At 41.3% G+C, this 21318-nt stretch overlaps 1 protein-coding gene across 1 annotated transcript; it reads left to right on the top strand.

Moving 5' to 3' along the window:
- Positions 1–5502: 5502 nt before the first annotated feature.
- LOC145418108 (sodium-coupled monocarboxylate transporter 1-like) lies at positions 5503–20033 on the top strand. Its single transcript, XM_080286641.1, has 10 exons — positions 5503–5731; positions 6176–6309; positions 7976–8164; positions 9304–9458; positions 13373–13513; positions 13757–13975; positions 15531–15649; positions 16039–16193; positions 17883–18294; positions 19218–20033. Exons 1-10 carry the CDS (start codon positions 5503–5505, stop codon positions 19361–19363), a joined length of 1899 nt encoding a protein of 632 aa, XP_080142767.1. The 3' UTR covers positions 19364–20033.
- The last annotated feature ends 1285 nt before the right edge of the window (positions 20034–21318 follow it).

The raw sequence follows: 21318 nt of genomic DNA, 5'->3' as shown, positions 1-21318 counted from the left end.
CCTTAATAGCGCCAGGCAAGGCTGCCACACCACCCCTGAATATCCACACTGTGCACTGTGCAATTTCCACACCGTGTCCGCAGACGCCCCGTCAGCTCAACGTACCTGTACAGCGACATGCATTAGTTATTTATTTATTCGATTACTCATTGTACTTTACTTCTTTCTCTTTCAGGTTATTCATACTGGTAGCTTATAGATAATGTAAAGTAGAATGTAGTTTTCCTTTTCAGTCTTTCTTATGAAATTTCCATGTCAGTTTTCCATGCTGCGTGGTGGTTTTTCTCACTTTTTCTTGCCAGTTTTGGCTGGAGGGTTTGGAGGCGGGAGGAGCCTTCTTGCTTTACTATCCTTATCCTTCAGCATGTAGAGTTAGATCTTGTAGTCATAGGCTACTCTGTACCAAACAGCCTTGAAAGGACCATAAGATCTGTTGCTGTTTGCATTCCTTTGTACTCCTTTGTACTCCTTTGTATCCCGTGCCTCAGGCTGCCTCATTTATGCGCGGCAAGTCACAGTGGAGCAAGAGGGGCTGAGAGGGAGGGGCCAGAGACAGAAGGGAAGGTGGGGGGGGGGACGAGTGATGGTGTGGGGATGGACCGAGGGAGGGGAGGGAGGGTGAGTAGGGAAGGGAGAATGAATGCAAGGTGATGGTCATATTATTTGTCTATTTTCTTTCATTCAGGGCATAATATATGTGAACTAATATTCGGTAGGTAATGATGCACTTCATCTTATTACCGGCGTCAGATAACAAGCTTTAGATAGGTGGTGATATCAAGGGCTGGCTCGTGCGGGAAATATACTGACGTGACATCAAATATATATTAGTGCTGAGCCAGATATTTCTGTTTATCACTATATTTTGACTTCGGACGCAGAATGGAATCTGGATGGCTTTGACTTCCTTGATGTTTAAGAAACGTCCTTTACCTTTACATATAATTAATTTTGAAACTAAATATCATGTGCAACCTGTGACATGGCTGTGTCCACAGTAAATATGATCATCCTCTTCGTATACACTCCCTCTATACAGCCACCATCATGTCAACTATTTTATGGCATCTCTATATGAAAAGGCTGTTTTAAATAATTGTGTACAAAACTTAAATAAATTTGATGTCTGTGCACATGGGTGGATATATTATCGATAGCTCTCATAAAATGTTAGAAAGAAAATGAAACAAAATCCTACTCAAACTCCCAAAATATATCGATGGCAATGTTTACTGGCATTGGTAAAGCCAAAGCAACCAGGAAGGGAAAGTGTGTGGGGGGATGAGTAATGGTGCGAGGGTGGAGTGAGGGAGGGGAGGTAGGGCAGGAAGGGATGGGAGAACGAAATGCGAAGTGGTGGCCACATTATTTGTCTGTTTTCTTTCACTGAAGGCATGATATAAAGGAGTTATTATTCGGTAGATAATGCTGCATGACATCTTGTATAGCGGAGTCAGATAATTTTTAGATAGGTGGTCATATCAAGAGCTGGCTCGTGAGAGAAATATTCTGACGTGACGGATCAAACATCAGTGGCCCTCCCTCTCAGCCCCTCTTGCGCCACTGTGACTTGCCGCACATAAAAGAGGCAGCCTGAGGCACGGGGTGCTAGCGGATAGGTGATTATTTATGACCACGTCTGTACATGGGCACCTATGAATGCGAGCCAATTGCACAAGAGAAAGGCTCCAACAACCAGTTGCTTGCCAGTGTAAGATACTTTACAGAAAACCTGAAGACAACCCGATAATGACTGTTCACTGCCAAGGGTGGATTGGGAAGAAGCAAGGACAACCGCTACAGAAGCATAACAGATGCAATTAATATTGTTCTGGTATGCCGCTAAAAACCACCAGTAAAACGATGATATCTGCATAGTGCAACTTGTCCCCAACTGGGTTAAGTAACATCTCTATTCTCCCATTATTTTTTGAGAGAGAAATTTTATTCTTCTCCTCCCTTGGAAGTTATTATCTTTCTTATTACTACCGGACAATTAAACTCAGATTAGAAAGTTTCCCATAGGGTTGATGGAGTTCATAAAGGTTATTCATATCCTCTACGGTTCGGAAAGTCACCTCTAATCAGAAGAAAATCATCAGGTGGCATTAAAACTACACACACACACACACACACACACACACACACACACACACACACACACACACACACGATTGAAAGATTTAAAACGAATATAAAAGGTGAACATACAGACGTGGTCATAAATAATCACCTATAATCCGGTCCCCCGTGCCTCAGGCTGGCTCATTTATGCGCGGCAAGCTATAGGGGAAGAAAAGGGACTGCGAGGGGGGGGGGGGCAGAGAGAGAAGGGAAGGTGGGTGGGTGGACGAGTGATGGTGCGAGAGTGGAGCTGGAGGGAGGCAGCACTCCCTGCCTAGACACCGTCTGATGCGGAGCTCTGGCTGTTTTCTCTCTGGCGCCGGACTTGGTCTCAGTTACTGGTGAAGAATTTTAGCCGTTTTTCTGTTTTTACCAGTTTAGGGACTTAGTCTCTGGCACTAAGGAAGAATTTCTGGGCGTTTTCCAGGTTTTCCTGGGACTCTGTCTATTTTTGCCCGTGTGTGTGGGAGTGCGTTTTTTTTTTTTTTTTTTTTTTTTTTTTTTTGGCCTGCTGTTAGTGTCCCTCACTGTAGTGCGACGCCGAACCCTGAAGGGGTGCCGTTAGGGCACTTCCATGAAGGGGGACCATTAGGGCCTGGTTATAGGAGGCAGTGAGCACGGCTCTGATAGATTAGGGAAGACCCGAAAGGGGCAGTGGCAGGGCCTCATTCGTCGCCCTTTAGAGGGCGGGGAGCATAGGTTGCCCGTCACTGTAGGGACCTTGGCCACTTTTACTATTATTGTTTCTGGTGATAGTCTGAGTGTTTGAGTGTGTGTGTGTGTGTGTGTGTGTGTGTGTAGTCTGAGTGTAGTCTGAGTGTATCGCCTGAGTGCTAAGCACGAAGGGATCTGGGATCCCTAGGCCCCAGGGGCATTCCCGCCTTCCACTCCCTCAGTCGAGACCACGGAGGAAAAAAAGATACGGAGTATTAACTCTTACAGGAGAACACGAGACCAGAGTAACGAGCTGACTTGGTCAACAAATGGCATTGCGGTCGCCGGTGTGTCGTCTGTTTGTTTTCATAAGTTGACATGCGTGATGCGAGGGGGAGTGGGGATACAAATAAACATGGCTCCAAACCCTTCACACCGCTGTGTTGTTTGTGAGAAAAACCGAAGAACTGGAACTAACCTACGGTTTCATTTCTTCTCAAAGGACAAAAAGGGGTGCGTAAACCAGATGTGACAAACTGTTATGCATAAACAAGTGTACTACGGTCATAAATGTTGGTGCAGATTAAGAAGTAAACAGCTGAAATTGGGCCTCGGCACGTACGCCTAATATAGAAATCTGTAGAAATTAGTATGTTTCATTACATATATGATAAAAGATAGGCTGGGCATTGAGAAGGAACATATGAACTTGCTGATGTAAAACTCCTACATTCACAACGCAGGATATTATTTACCAGCCCTCACAAGATCAGTAGTTCTTGACAGTATTCATATACTCGTATGTTGCCGTATTATTGATCTTATGAAAATGAGAGTGAAGATATGCACCATCTATAATTATTAAAGGATATTACTCGTATACCGATAACGAGAAATTATTATTACATGCAGGTAAGGACCATGTATTATATATATATATATATATATATATATATATATATATATATATATATATATATATATATATATATATATATGAGAGTTGATATCCACAGGGAAAAGGAAACATGAAACAGCCGAAGCACATGGGATATTTCGTGTTTCCTTTTTCCCTCTGAGTATTAGCATATTTATGAATCGCGTGTTATTAAGTGATTTACTCGCAGATAGATAGATAGATGCCGATATAGATATATAGATATCCACAGGTACTCGTATATAGATATCCAGTATGGTAGAAGTGCTTCTGAAAACAATGGAAAGAAATTGTTTTCCAATTAAATCGGCATGATAGTTATGATTAACAAAGCTAAAACAACAAACGGCTATGGGTTTCTGTTTCCCGTCTGAATGTTTTCGGGATAATGTAACCTAACATGTACATCTATGTACTCAATAAATACACCATAATATTCTTGTCTGTGTTACTAATACATCCATTACAGTATATTCCGAGTCGAAAACTTTTATCACTGGAATGAATCTTTCTCAAAATACATTAGGCTATATGGGACACTATTCACCACCCTCATGTTATCATTGGTGAAGGATGCTCATGTGTACATGCGAACGTCATATATTCCTAGACTAACCCTTCGGTGGTGCCAACCCATGCACCACAGCTCGTAGTCGCCTCGTCTCAGACACTCGGTATCCCTTATATTCAAGGTAACTTAGAACTGTGTAGCGAGGAGGGGGTAGCATTCTTACTCCTGAAACTGTAAATTAGTATATCAGGTCTACAGAAGCAAGGCGCGCAACCCATATCAGTGTACATCAGAGTTACGGGTCTACAAAAGTAAGACTACCAATCCTTATCAGAATCTGTCTATAAATGTCACTGGTTTACAGATGCAAAGACTATCAATCCATCAGCCCAGTGACGTAATATATTAATTTACTGTTGTTAGCTCTATGCTTTCATACAGCTTTGAGTACACCTCTTGTATTGACTGTGTATACTAAAGGCTATATTTAGTCCCTCCATTTCGAATGGTCTCTCCAAAGCTGAATGAAACTGGACAGAGCAGAAGTGAAAAATCAGGTGCGTCATCGGGCTTAAGGGGTTCAGACAATGTTTAAGTAAACCAATAAGTACGAAAGTCTCATTTAACCCTCCAGTCTTAGCAGGAGACTTACCCATTATACTCTGGCTAACACCCGACTCTTTTACCCCTTATTGGGAAACCTGGGGGGCTGTAAGGATTGAGTTCAATAATATATCCTGAGGGGACAATCATCAAATCGAATGAGGCAGCACAGTACTGAATTCTCAATAGGAAGGATATGTGCAGGATTGAAAGGTCTGCAAGGAAAACTCTAGAAATGTATATGTAGGTTAAATTATAAAATACTCCGTCGTAGGGAAGGAGATAATGCTGGTTTTCTAACCCATTTTGTGTGTGATCCTCCATGAGTAAAAAAAAAAATGGCTGTGGGTGGCAAGAATATAATGCACTATAAGCCAATGACTAACGAGAGCCACCCTAAACTGCAAAAATAAAATTGTCCAGGGGTGGGAGAAATATAGCAGTGACTTCTAACCTTTCACTACAAGAGATCCAGCCTAGGCTGTAAAGAATATTACCCGAAGGCGACACAAAGAAGACAGATATTTTTATCATAGTGATGAGATATTAATATAACGTCAGGCAGATCATGTGGATAACTGGAGAAAGTGGGACCTCAATAGTCAAATACCTGGCGTGGGGGAAGAATTATTATTGTATTGAAGAAGTTAATCAGGATTCGTTCGTGCAGGACATGGACAGTGCGGTAGAGGGAGTCTCGTCAGTGTCAAAGTTCACGACCCTAGATTATGCAGTCTTCATCGCCATGCTCGGGGCCTCCGTCGGTATCGGGGTGTACAGTGGGGTGAAGAATCGGCACAGGGAGACCACCCAGAACTACCTGCTGGGCAGTCGTGCTATGTCCCCTTTCCCCGTGGCTCTCTCGCTCATCGGGGGCATCGTGTCGGCAGCTGCTTTGCTGGGTGAGTCTTCCTAACCCTTAAGACGGTGACGTCTTCTTCATTTCAATCTTGTCATCTCGAAACTTCTCATATCTCTTAGTCGTCTCGCTCATCACATTGTTTGGCTATTATTAATCTTGGAAAGTGTACCTAACCCATCTTTTAAGATTCGTAACTGACTTAATAAGGCAATGATTTCTGCCCTCAAATAATGAATGCCTTTTCTATCCTCTTCACGTGGACACCCCTCCTCTAAGATAAATCTCAGTATCATCTGGCGGTGTACCAAGAACAGAGATTGAAATACAAAACGATGTCATTGTACTGAAGTGTTGTACTGTTTCCCCTGACATCTCTCTCTCTCTCTCTCTCTCTCTCTCTCTCTCTCTCTCTCTCTCTCTCTCTCTCTCTCTCGACATACAACTCCACTCCACCTGCACTTACACAAACACACTCTCTCTGCAGGCTTCCCCACGGAGGTGTATGTCCACGGCACTCAGACAACTGTCATGCTGTTGGGTTTTCTCTTTGGCACCATCACCATCTGCCACCTCATTATTCCCATCTTCTTTAACCTCGAGCTGGTCTCTGTCAGTGAGGTGAGTCTGTGGCAGACGGTCCAAGCCGAGCCAAAACTAATATAGCTTCTCAGTAAACATAAATTTTCCATATTCTTCCATATACACACTTCTTAGCTGAGTAAAATTAGCTATCTAATTTTTGCCTGACATTGCATCTAGTGAGATGTAATCTCAAAAAAGCACCTCTAATTATCTTCCTTACATAGTTGATTTTATGGTTAATTTTTGTGATGAATTTAAGTTTAACCATTTAAGTCCCTTCAGTACGGTGATGCCTTCTTTATTTTAATAAGGCTAACACCAGATGATTTTATTAACCTCATAACTACGATGGCATATTTCTTACTTTATACTTTCTGCCATCAGACAGTATTATGCAGCTTAGAAGAGACTTTTCAAGCTGGAGGTGTTAGAGATATCCTTCATTATGCTTTCCGCAGTGCTGAAGTCTCTCGAAAGATGAATAGAATTGTCTGAAAACAGCAAGAGTAAAGTAAAAAGTTGTTCTTGGGCTAAAGTTGTTAAGTTTAATCATCTGTTAACACCGCCCCCCTATGATGATGATCATTTCGGTTATACTAGCATGAGATTAGTTCATCTTTGAAAAGATTTCTAGTACTGAAGGTCATAAATAAGCCTACATATTACCACTGCACAACAGAAAGTCTCCAATGAATTAAATAACATCTCTGAGGGTAGTAAAAATAAAGCGAAAAAATTCGGATTGAAGGGGTTGTTTTACTCGTTGAGATGTGACATTATAATGCTCAGTATCAGTGTTCTTGGTCGAGACATAAATTCCCATTCTTCAAGGTCAGATGTATTCCGGTTGGGATGTAATCTTACATTCTTCAAAGTCAGTTTCCAACTGGTTAAGACATAAACTTACATTCCTCAAGGTTAGTATCCTACTGATCAGGATGTAAATGTATTTTCATTGATGTCAGTGTCCTTTTTATGTGGCAAATAAGTTTACATTCCTCATAATCAGCATCTTGCTGACAGTTGGCTATAAAGCACCATAATAAAACTGGATGAGATGACTACGCTGCAGTCTCCTGGGTACCAAAACATACTCCTCATACCACAAACTAGATGCATTCCTCCCGACCAGCTGTCCCTCCCATCTCCCTCTAGCCTTCCCTCTCACTCACTGTTTTAGCTCTGTGGAACCATTTAGCTGCTTCAGTTACCTTCACACCACTCAGGGAACAAAAATTAATGTCTCTTTATCTTGCCGCGAAATGAAGAAGAAAATCATAGCAGAAACGTAATTAGCCATACCTTCTCAATGTAAGGGTAGTGACTCTCATATAAACCCCTGAACACCTCTTTTCAAAACTGAGAGAGAGAGAGAGAGAGAGAGAGGAAGTCAGATAATTTATAACACAATAAGCTGTGTTATGTAATGAGAAGAATAAAAAAAAGGTGCAAGTTGATAAATATATGCTATGCCCAGGTTCTAACCCTTACTAGGCAACTAGATTTTTTCAGTCGTATAATGCAGTTAGGAGGTTAGATCAGGGCAGGAGGTTAGGCCAGTCACCTTCCCTTAGATATTATATTCTGACTCTTGCACTGGGCTGGGAACATAATAAGGTTAAAAATCTCGGATTGTTGTGTAATACGAGTCAGCTTCCGTGCACAAACTGGATTTAATGTTTATCTCTTTTCCTGTTTCTAGTACTTGCTGTTGCGATACAAGTCATCTATCGTACACAAATTGGGTTTATTGTGCCAGCTGCTGGAAAAATACATCTTCATGGGAATATATTTGTACGCTCCCTCTCTGGCCATGTCCACCTTCACCAACATATCTTCCAGGACCTCCATCATCACCTTAGGCCTCGTTTGCACCTTCTATGTTGCAGTGGTGAGTGTATTTATTTTTGCACTGTATGAAACAATGTCTTCTGGGGGGGGGGGAGGAAACTTGGCAGAAACTGAGTGTTTGTCTTAATAGTTCGTGCTGTTGATAGGCATTAATGCAAACCTTCTTATTCATTGTTGAAATTAGTAAACGAACGTTTAATCAAATCGCTGTTGTGTTTATGCACTGGTGAGGGTACAATTTTGTTGCATGAAATGTCAGGGCTGAAGTTCTTAAGCATACATCCAGGTCCCATGATGTACTATGGGGTGAGGGGAGACAAGAGGCAAACTAACTCTGTCCATCACTCTCTTCATTTGGAATGTCACCTCCGGCGTTTAAGGTACTGTACTATTCCCAGTGGGATATATAATTATCACTCACATCTGATTATATCTTATAAACCATCAAGTGAAATTTCCGACCAAAAAACTTTTTTAATCTTCCAAGTCATTAATCTGGTGTCTTCGTGAACTTTTGTAGGTCGGAAGTCGATTTTTTTTTACTCGTCTTGAGATTTAAGAAATAAATTCATTATTTTTTGGTTTTTACTGAGAACGTTGTCCACATAATGAGCCTAATGATTGCTGAAGCAGCATCGTACGTTACTGAATTACACGTGTATCTTTTGCCTCCATAGTATACTGTATTATGTAACTTTCATGATTATGGAGTAAGTGTACAGTTTCTGAATGGCTTACCTGGTCGTCTAATTTCAGTAAGATTCATCATAAATATATTGCTTATTTCATATCTGACCAGCAAGAGTAAAGGGAAGTTTATCTCACGAACTATATTCAAGGGTCTATACCACGATTCATCATCCACTGTAGATGTCGCGTACCGAAATGCTCATCACTGCTCTTTCAGCAAGTTTGACCACAGCTATGGTGAGTTCTACCACTAGGACAGCAAACCAGGGCTCCAGACTGAGTGTAAATTTCATCCTAGTTTTTAGGGAGAGCTTACCTCTACCTCTCTCATGCTAGCTCGTGAGGATTTAGTGGTGGGAAGAATCAGCGTGCATAACAGTTGGCCCAATAAGAATAGTTTACTCTCACATTTCCTTTGTATGGCACATGAACTTTGATGTGCATGAATGTACTTAAGACTGTGCTAATGTACTGATACTGTTGCCTCAGGGCGGCGTAAGGGCTGTGGTGTACACTGACGTGCTGCAGACGCTAATCATGTTCATCGGAGTGATGGTGGTCGCTATACTCTGTTGCATCGACCTAGGGGGTGTTGCCAGTGTTTGGACCATAGCTAATCAGGGCTCCAGAATCCAGTTTTTTGAGTAAGTCTCTGTGGTTGTCACATTCACTGTTGAAACCACTGCCACCCTTACCCCTGTGCAACTATCAGTTTGACGCACATCCACAGCAGTCTTGCAATAATGTCTTTGTTACTTTCACTGTCAGCTGTCAGTGTAGCTTTCATCATTAGCATCAGCATCAGTGGCAACGAGTTTGTTACTGTAATCTTTATCTCCCACGGTTTCTCACTTCTACACTGAGTCGATGTGTTTGACTAATTTTCGTCATACAGCGCGGCCTGCGCATTTTTGGTTTTGGCAGGTTTTACGGCCGGATGCTCTTCCTGGCACCAACTCTATCCATTTGCCCGAGCTTGGGATTGGCACTGAGTTGGGCTGTCTTGCCTCCCCAGTGGTTGGAGGAAGTGCTTTTAGTCTGATTGGTGTTAATATACTATAATACAGGTGTATAATAGATTTGCTGAAAAATGGTTATGACATACCAATTGTGATGGGAAAGTAATGAATGCAGGAACGGAAATTGATAACCATATGGAACAAAACCTGAACTCCTAAACAACGGAAACGACATTGAAATTAGTGTAACTAGTCGAACACTAGCAATTTCTCTCTCCTGCTGCTGTCATTCCTCAGCTTCATGCATCTGATGATGTAGTGCACACGGTTGTGTAGGGATTTAACCCCCATTCCTTAGTCGCGAAACTGTGTCACCAATGCCTAATCTGAAGCATCTCATAGACCTTGGATATTCTTAGTGAAAATCGCACTGTCTGTGAGGTGATGCATGAAGCAGGGTGTACGAGGTGTCAGGATGTGAGAAATGGAGTAGTGTGCGTTGGAGTGAGCAAAGTTTGAGATAGCCCACAGTCCAGGGTTTGCAGGATGGTACATCGGGCATCAGGGGGCTCACAGGAAAGTGCGTAGAATAATTGCCTCGTACAGCATGAGGAGGCCATGATAAATATGTTGCGACCTTGCCCTGATGGTCAATATATATATATGCGACCATCATCCACTCACTTGATGTAGTGCTGCCTACTTCTTCCTTAGCCTTTATCATTCTTTTTCTGTGCCTGCCCTCCTCTCTTCCTATTTCTCACATCTTTCCTGTCACTTCTTATTGCTTTTCCTTCCTTTACAGGTGGCTTTACATTGAGTGACAATCCAAATGGTTTCCTGTAAGCCAAGAAACCATTTACAACGCTGGGTGGTAACCATATAACCAAACCATACATGTTCCCTACGTGTCAACAAGTGGGTTGATGGAGGGTTAGTGCCCCTCCCTGTAAAACAAATAACTCAAAGTCAAATGGCCACCCCGTATGGGATTATGGCGTCTGGCAATATATATATATATATATATATATATATATATATATATATATATATATATATATATATATATATACACACACACACACACACACACACAGGTGGACAACCGGTACACAAAAGTACCGTCGGTAACGGTACCGGTACTTGCCTAAAGTTGTATTGTCACTACCGGTACCGGTACAGAAAAAAGAAGTACCGAGTACCGACTCTGTACTCGGTACTCGGGACATGAATATGAATAAAGTAAACTTGCTCTTTATTTATTTTTTTTTTTTTTTATTTTTTTTTTTTTTACCACACTGGGGACCCAGAGATCAGTCTTGTCAGCAGAGCCAGACCTGAAGAGAGATGAAAGATATCAAGACAATTGTCACAGTCAGTTAATTATGGGGTGACTAATGCATAAGGTTCTGCGACCGTTCAGTCCTTTACTTTCAATATATACAGTAGATCGCTAAACTTTAACCGGCCACTGTAATTCACATTCTTGTACATCTAGTTTAGTGTATATCAAAATACACAATTTTATGACTACATCGTGTCATTACATGCACAATAATCTGATTAATAATTACACAGTGCACTTCAGTTTTCTTTTCCAGTGTTGCCCTTGAGGAAAATGAGTGACTTCAAAATGACAGTCACTGAGTCCCGCCCGTTTTGGTTTGAGCACGTCCTTCCCCAATGAAAACAGACGTTCCACAGCAGCACTGGATGGTATTGGCGTGTTATAAGTTACAAATAAGTCTCTGAAAACTTTGCAAGGAAAGCAGTCCTTGTTGATTTTATGTTTCTGGGGCTTCTCCAAAAATTCCTTTACTAGCTTTATCCCAGTCTCCCTTTTCTTCCTCTCTTTTAGACAGAGGGGTTCGAAAAACTCTTCCTTGACATCCTGCTCGTCATCATCATCAGTGGCGCTGCTCTCTGCGTCCTCTAGCTTTCTCTCCAGTAGTGACACCATATTTTTCTCCACCCTCCTCCTCATTTTCTCTACGTCGTAGGAGGCAGACTCAGGTAACCAAACCAACCACGATGGCTTGAATTGAGGATAAAAGACAATAAACAGGCAGTCAGTGTCCTCGAAACGATGGCCGAACCTGCCCTCCACATCCCCAATCACTGCGTTCACTAGAGGCTAGCACACAGTCAGGTCGGCGCTTTCCTTCACCCCTTTTAATTTCTTGAGGCACATGGGCAGGGTCGGCAGCAGCTCTCCCATGTAGGCCTTCTCCTCACCTATTTGTTATCACACGATGCGTGAATATATACGAATAAAATGTACCGGTATCGAGTACCGACAAAGTATGCTTAAAAATGTACCGTCGGTACCAATTTCGGTACGTGGAAAAAAATAATGTCACTACTGCTACAGGTACTCTGATTGTAACTCGGTAATGTGACTCGGTACTGCCCACCTATATATATATATATATATATATATATATATTCATTTATGAATTCATGTTCCACATTCAATCTGTGTGGTCCATGTTCTGTATTATGAATAGTTTTCGTGGGTAAATCTTAATTATGATATAAAGTTAATATAGTTTGTGTTTTATTACATTTTATATGTAGTATATTCATTATACTGTTTATGAGAAATTGGATGTATTTTAGGATATGTATAGTCATTTAGTCATTTAAGGTTTATCCGTTCGAATAATATAGTTCTGGTTCGTTATGTGAGATGGTGTCTTGGTACAAAGGTGTCAGTTCTTTTGTTATTTTCTTTCAGAGTATTTGCTCTCTTACTTACGTTTATTTCGATTTTACTTGACTGTATGTTTCATTTGGCTTACCAGTGTTTGAATATTAAAATAAATTTTTTCATTCTTTCGTCACTCTGGTAAGATCTGGACAAAAAGATTTAGCTATTACATGATGTAGGAGGAATTCTTGTTTAATCGGTTTCTTATGCTGCAAGGTCTAATGTAAGCTAAGCATGTTTACCCTTTATATTGATATCTGTTAATAATCTTGCTTTCTGCATTTTAAATGAAGGTAATGTACATGATTAACATGCTGTATTTTTACATCACCAAGTATGAAAAGAACAGTATATTACTGAGAGACAAACGTTAATATCAGTAAAGGCAAAGATGCTGTGAAGTTTTATGCTTGCTTCTTGTATTACCTGAAGGGTATTGTTGTGTTCTTCTTTGTTACTTCTCTGACCTTGACCTGAAGTTTTAATATAATGAAAGAACAAACTGAAGTATAGGAATACCTTGCTATAATTTGAACGGTTGTGAATATTACTCTGATGATTAGGTAGCTCTGGGCAAGTAGTTTTCCACGATAAGTTATATTACTCCCACAATACAAAACTAAGTTGTCATGCATGTTAATCTAGAATTTATGCAGTACATCATATCATCAACTAGCTACTATGCTGTTAACCTCTCAAGTGTGATTCCAGTCTTTATGAAGATTTTCCACACAATATTATTTAATCAGGGGAAGGCTTGTGTTACCGAAGCCGTTAACGTAGGCTGTACTAATCCCTCTAGTTTGAACAATCTTTCCAAAGCTGAAGGATACACTGAAGACATCATCGTTCTGAAGGGGTTAAATTAAATCTTCTCATCTATCCCTAGCTTCGACCCGAGTCCCTTCCGCCGCAACACATTCTGGATCATGACTGTCCTGGGTCTGACGGCCTCTTTCAGAATAATTGGAGTTAACCAGACAACCTACCAGAGGATAGCTTCTGTCGGCAGTCTTAAAATAGCCCAATGGTTCGTGACATTTTCTTTATGAAATAATTGTTACATAAAAGAACACTACATTATATTAACTTATTTCAGAACATTCACGTAAAATAAGTTGCATTGTTTGTGACTTTTATACAATGTCCCCTTTTGGCCTACGGGATCTTAATAAAATATATCCTGCATTTTGAAACTACAGCAACAGTATACCGTACTTCCAGTTACTCATTATTTAAGTGACAACAGATGCTTATATGACAACTTTTTTAGGTTGTGTCTGGGCTTTTATGTAGGGGTCTTTGTACTGTACGGCCTGAGTTACTTCTGCGGTCTGGTGGCGTACGCAGCCTACCACCATTGCGACCCGCTAACCTCTGGCAGGATACAGAAACCCGACCAGATTATGCCTTACATGGTGATGGACAAACTGGGACACCTCACGGGTCTGCCTGGGGTCTTTGTGGCTGCTGTTTACGGTGGCGTCCTGAGGTGAGTTGGGTTGTGAGAGGGTACATCAGCGCTTGAATTATGAAAGGTAGTATATAATCTTTTGGATGTAGCCCTAACCACACATTTCAGATTTCAGAACTCATTAACTAGATTCTTTGTGGCTGCTGTTTATGATGGCATTCCAAGGTCACTGATGTTTTGAACAAAGACATATCAACATTTGAATCATGAAACGCCACTTCTAAGTAGAGTATTGCCCTGTAGAGGTATCCAGAAAGAAATAGTTTAGACATCAGCTATCATCCCCTCAGAGGTCTATGGAGTCCCTGTGGTTTCTGTTTATGGTAGTGGTCTCTCGCCAGTTGTGCTTTGGCTGGAGATTTACTGTTAATGCCTACATGATGGAAGGCCGTACCTAATGCTGTAAAAATAATCTGATGGTGAAAACATTAAAATATTCCTTTATTGTACAGTCCTCATAGTAACTGTTGAGTACGTTCGTTCGTTCGGTCAAAGATTCCCTGCACCTATAGTGCAGGCCGGGCCATACATTAGCCCGGTCAGTGGGGTATGGGCTGGTTAAAAAACAGGAAGGAGGGAGGACAGGACCTGGGGATTGCCCAGCACACACTTCCTGTCTCCTGGCTGGCTTTGTGGTGTGTGGTTTACAGCTATTAACGGGGGTATTTTAATGACATGTTTGCGGGTCTTCTGGTAGACCAGTAAAGTCTGCTTTTATGAAATTCAAATCCATAAACTGTTCCCTGTCACAGCCGGGATTCGATTCTGGGTCCATTAGCACTGCATGCCGTCTCTCTACCGATTCAGCCACCGCCTCCTCTTTTCTTAATTTTGATTATTCACTAACAGAGCTATTGTAATAACAAATCATCAAACTGCCAGGCATTGTTGATCTTTCTTCTTTGTTTTAGGAAAGATATGTGTAAGTGCAGGAGTTAGGAACATTCTCCATTAGCAGCCTCTCAGTCAAGACCTTTTATTATCACCAGATTATTTTCTTTATCTTAAGAAAATCTAACTGTTAAGGAATTAAATGGTAAATGAACATTGTATACACTTACAGTACATTACCAATGGCTGGGACAACTACGAATATACAACGAGCCAGAAAGAAAAAAAATCAATAGGACATCGAGCATAATTATGGACATGGAAGGTTGTTGGCAGACTTTTAGAAGTTTAAGCTTAGGACCCTGTTGAATGCTTATAACATTAATCATGATGATTAGAAATCGATCGCAAATTTACTTAATTATTCCACTCACATTTATTTCAGACAAAGCAATAGCACCGTTTCTAACGAATACACCTGCAGTGTATGATACAAAAAAAAAAAAAGTAGAATGTTCGTAAGGCTGAACTCGTCCAAATTTCAATGGAACAATGGTAAGAATATCTGTATCAATAAGACGGGGTCAGACACATTTCTGAACCATAGAATATATTCTTAACTCTCACGATATATATATTGTACAGTTGTATAATGACTTCTGAGTTGTGTTTGCCATATGTTAAGTGCCACAGTTTATGTTAAAGTTGTTGTTGGTCCCAGTGGTGGTCTTTTTCCCTACAGTTCACTCTCGAGTTCCAGTAATGCAATAGCGTGTCTGGTTTGGGAGGACTTGCTAAAGAACCTGCCATGCTTCAGCAAGATGAGCGACGCCTCAGCCACTACTGTCCTCAAAGTCTTGTGTGAGTTATATATCCGTTTATTTTCTCTGGACATTGGCCAGAAAGAAAACTATTAATCTTTTCCTTATGTTATAAAAGAGGTTGAATGGGGAGCTGGAAATTCCTCTACCTCCCTCTTTGACGCCAACTCATTGTCCAGCAATGGAGTTGTAAATTTGTATATAAGGGAGAAAGATCTTGCCTGGGGTTTCCTTCTCTTTCGATCTGTGCCCTCTGTGAGATCAAAGGATTACTGCATCCCATGTGTGTTGGAATAAAAGTAGTGATGATGAAGATTATGATAATACACCCATATTACACACTTCACCAGTGCTGTTTAGATTACATGTTGATGCATATAAACATATTTAAATACCTTGACTTTTTTTCTTTTTTTTTACCTGCCTTAGCCACTGGGGCAGGACTTTCAGCAATCGGCATTGCATTCCTTATCGAGAACCTTGGAGATCTTTACACTGTGACTGCCAGCTTGGTGGGTGCCGTCATGGGGCCACTGGTTGGCATGTACCTGGCCGGTATCTGCACACCCTGGGTGAATGCTAAGGTCAGATTGGCTCACACAGTGAATCGTGCTGTGCACGATATTTTAACTTAGCTTTTGATGACTCGAGCAATGAAGGGGTTAACGAACCAATATATAAGTCTTAAAGTTGAAAAAGCCTCCCTTAACCTGAATAAATTAATCTGTAAATGTTCATCCATCCATCATCCATCATCCAATCCTACATTGCCCCATGAGGAGCGTAGAAGCCCGGGGCTAGGCAGTTGGTCCCGACATTTAAGACGAGAGTGACCAGCCTCACTCATCCCTGAGTGGCAATACATGAACAATCAACCCCAACCATTTCTTGGATATAAACCTTCACCGGCTCAATCCGATTGGAGCGCAATAATTACCCACTAAACCACCAGGCGCCAAAATTCGGTTATATGGTTACCACCCAGCGTGGCAAATGGTTTCATGGTGTACAGGAAACCATTTTGCTTGTCACTCAGAGCAGAGTCACCCACAGGCAGAAGGAATAGGAAAGAATGAAGGAAAGACAGACAGAAGAGGGAGTGTAAAGTCACCCGTAGGCAGTAGGACAAGGAAAGAATGAAGGAAAGAAAGACAGAAAAGGATGGAAGGAAAGAAGGATGGAAGGAGAGGAAAGGGCAGACACCCGACAGCAGCACTACATCGAGTGAGTGGATGGTGAGCGCCCACATCTACGTTAAGAATAATTTAAGAAAGACATAATCTTCGGAAAGAGGTAAACAAATTTTAAGATCCTGAAGTCTTCACAGCTGTTATTTATTGCGAATCGAGTTGGTCGTATTATTTTACGTTGTTATTCCCTCTAGTATCGTTACAGTGTGCTAATTCCTATTATTAAGGCAAAAATGTAAACAAACACTCCTGATACATTTTAATTCAAGAACGTCTGTGAATATGGCAGGGATGACTTACTGAAAAATCAAGCATATATGACAAGGTCAATTTGATGATTTCTATTAAATTCTTCGGTGGTACTGGGGAGGGTTGCCTTCACGTGGTAGCACTAAGATTCCTGGACGGGAGAGTTGGCTGGTTACACATGTGCCTCAGCTCTCTTGATACCCCAAAAAGAGATAATGGAGCAAAACCACGCTCCCAAAGAAAACATATTTTTTTTTTTCAAATAATAATTTGCCTATCGTACCAAACTAGCATCACACACACAGAAAGTTATTATATAAAGGGGACGGCATACATTTATGTCTCAACCACCAACGGGTTCAAACAAGATGCTATTCTAAAAACAGATCAAATACTACATATCACCAACTACACTACACTTGGACAGACAACAAAGAAGAAAGTGGTCTCATTTTCTTTATATGCAAAAACAAGCAACTGAAAAACACTGCACATTAAGATTAACATTTTCTAAGATAAGATAAAGATATAATTTTCTAAATAGAACACCAATATATTTCAAGAATATGACTGTGGCAAGTAAATGATGTTATATGCAGATACATAGCTTGATTAGAGCCTGTGAAGATGATAGATGATCACTGTATGAGGAGTGGCAATGACAGTGGGAGGAATTCTTTGCTAAGTTCAGTGTGTAGGCAGAATTTGGGTAAGGTGAGCAGAAAAGTGTATGCACGATGGGCTGTAATGGTGAAAGATGGTTGTGCAGGGGCGTGCACCGGGTAAAGATGAGCATTATAGGTTGCAGTAATAAAAGGTTTATATTTTTGACAGGGTATCATAGTCGGCTTCCTGTCGGCCCTTTCAAACAACATGTGGATGGTGGTGGGTAAGTTTGTGAGGGGTGGAACACAACAATGCCCCCTCCCTTTTTCCACTGACGGTTGCCCAGAGAACCTGCTGCACTTCACCAATTTCACTCTTGGCAGTATCACCTCAGCCACGTCTAACATGAGCCTCACCAGCAGCACCTTGGCCATGTCACAGATCACCTTTGCCAACATAACATCAGGCATGTCGGACGCCAACCTCGTCATCAGGGACACTATCGATGTCCTGACGACCCCAATTCCTACCACTAATACAGTCAGAGGCAGGACCGTATATGACATCTCCGACTTCTACTTGGGCATGTCTGGCATCCTCATCACCCTAATCATCAGCAACTTCATCTCGCTCTGTACTGGTAAGCTCTCCTCCAATATCAGGCTAAGTCAGAGTATTGTATTTGCCAGGAGTACACCGGCACATTACTTTACGTCTCTACAAAACTGAGCATGCCACAATGAATAAAGTGTTAGACAAGACAGAATCTATAATGATGTAAAATGACACACCAAAAGACTTCATTGCTGTGAAGAACACAGCAACACTTGCATACATTGGGCAGCAATCGAGATACCCAAAGACTGTGTGGGTCTGCTCAAAAAGGTATGAGACTAAATTTAGCCGTGATAACTACGGTACTGTAAACAGCGACAGATGACTTCATAATTGCAATATATCAAGTGCAGTTATTTATATGAAAGTTAGAATGGTAGTTGACAGTGAGGCTGGGAGTCAAGGGTAGGCAGGACCCCAGGAAGAGAAGAGAAGAGGGATGAAGCGAGAGGGAGTGAGGTAAGACGCGAAGAGGAGTGAAGACTGGAAGTGGTAGAAGGGAGGATACGCTGATGGAACTGGAACGAGAAACATGATAAAATAAAAAGGTCAGAGGGTTTTAGGCTGATAGAATACCAGAGCAGATGGACTCACACCTAGATAAGCAAGGCATAGATGGGTGTAGAAATAAACAAGTCGCTCCCTTGACTAGCTCAGGGGAATGACATCCTTTTTTGTACCAAACAGTACAAGTTAACACTGAGCATGACTGAAACAGTACAAGTTAACACTGTAAGCATGACTGACCAATGGAAATGCCAGCATCGGTGTGACTGACCTTAATTCACATTGTACAGGCAAAGAAAAAGACAGTGAGTCTTAGGTGTGACAAAGGGATTAAGGGGGCAGGTAGAAAATGGATGCTAATGTGTTACTTTCGACAGGTCCGCTATGTCCAGGGGCAGTGGAAAGTAAGCTGACCAATCGCTCGTGTTTGCGTCTTTATAGGTGGATATGGAAACTCGTCCACGGCCACATCGATGCCACAAGGAACATCCAAACGTGAACTAGAATCAGAACAGACACCACCTAATGATGGAAGGCGGAGGCTGAATACCAATCAACGGGGCAGAACTCCAGAAAAAAGTGACTGAAGACAACTCTTGTTGACCATCTAAGGCAGGCATCTGTGTAATCTTAAAAACAGTTTTCGCACTGTCAAAACGCCAAGTATACGAGAATGGCTGACACACTCCTCCTTGTTAAGATACAACATACTGTTCGGTCAAGAAAACCATTTTCAACATTTTTGTCCTGCACTGACCCATATTCCACTGTCGTTGACATTTATTCTCAATTTCTAATACACACATGTAAAGCTTTCATAACATTTATAAGTTAGTGTTATATGTTCCATTTGCTCTTGGCAAGTTATTACTGATAGGCTCTCTCAGAAAGTAGGAATAATTTGTACCAATGACCAGTTCAGTGAAATTTCTTCAAATAATTAGGCATCAATATGGAAACAATATATTACTTTCACTATGAGTATTTAACAATCTTGTATACTCAGTTATGATGAACTTTTTGTGCCCAAGACTATGTTGCGTCTTTTGACATGGGTGAGGAACTCTTTTGCCTTCATAAGTAAATAGTGATTAAATTATCTAACTCTGAACTACAGTAACATAGCATATTCAAGTAATTTCTTGCTATTGTTATTATTATTATTATTTTATTTAAATATATTGGTAATGATCTATTACGTACCGGTATGTGTTCGCTGCTTTGTAATGACAAGAACGTAATAGACATTATATTAGCACTATAGGTCTCTCTGATATTAAATATTTGGGGGTAACAGAAAAGACTAAATTAATTTTAATCCCTTCAGAATGACGTGTCTCTTCCAAACTGTGTGGCGTCACGTGACGGCTGCCTCAGTGAAATGAAAAGTTGTAATTGTTGGGAAACGGTTGATTATCCTCCTGAACCTTTCGTTCGCCGTCCTATTTCTTATCATATTTTTTAATCTTTCCTCCACATTTTTAATAGGATGACATTGATGACATTAATGATGTGCTCAGGCGAGAAAAGTTACCTTAGACTGAGAAGTCTTGCCTTAAACCAAGACTGGCGAACGGAGGGAATGACTACAGTTAGGAAGTGAAGAGTGAGGTGGACTGCAGTTGCTTGGCAGCCTCAGCAACATACTGCCTTACTATTGCATGTTCCTGCTACTCTACCCTCTCATCTCTGCCAACAAACTTCCTTACCTCTAGTGCAACACCTCTCTGCTTCACTACAACCACACATTCTACCCACCATACCACTGCACATCCCTACCACAGTACCCTCACACACCTAAAACACACATCCTTCCCTCTACCATCACATGTCCTTGCCACTCTACCACTGCATATCTCTGCCACTCTAGCAATGTAGACGTCGGAATAAGTTCGTTTCCTTTCCCGTGTTTGTAACACTGCTCGATGGAGAGGTATCTCCTCCTCCTCCCCTCCTCATAGTCCCACACTCCCACCCAACCCCCCCTCTTTTCTCTCCAACCCCATAACCCCAACCGGTACCCTCCATACTCTCGCTCACAGCCAGCTAGGGGCTTCTGTACTTCAAGCACCTCTCTAATTACGTGTAGTCCGAACAACTAATAAAGGAATAGTACAGTATATATCATATACCAAGTCAGGAAAAGGTTTACTACACTGTGAGAGAGAGAGAGAGAGAGAGAGAGAGAGAGAGAGAATAAATATGCTGTGATTAAATGTTGCGGTAAACTCTTTTACACACACACACACACACACACACACACACACACACACACACACACACACACACAGAAATCTGATGTGATTAAATGTTGCGGTAGTAGACACCTCTTTTACACACACACACACACACACACAATAAATCTGTTGATTAAATGTTGCGGTAGTAGACACCTCTTTTATACACACACACACACACACACACACACACACACACACACACACACACACACACACACACACACACAATAAATCTGTTGATTAAATGTTGCGGTAGTAGACACCTCTTTTACACACACACACACACACACACACACACAATA

The sequence above is a fragment of the Coenobita brevimanus genome, chromosome 14 (genome assembly GCF_032717465.1).
Source record: "Coenobita brevimanus isolate Jiangsu-jjx chromosome 14, ASM3271746v2, whole genome shotgun sequence".
In the NCBI taxonomy this organism is placed as follows: Eukaryota; Metazoa; Arthropoda; class Malacostraca; order Decapoda; family Coenobitidae; genus Coenobita; species Coenobita brevimanus.
This window is presented reverse-complemented; position numbering and strand designations above follow the sequence as displayed.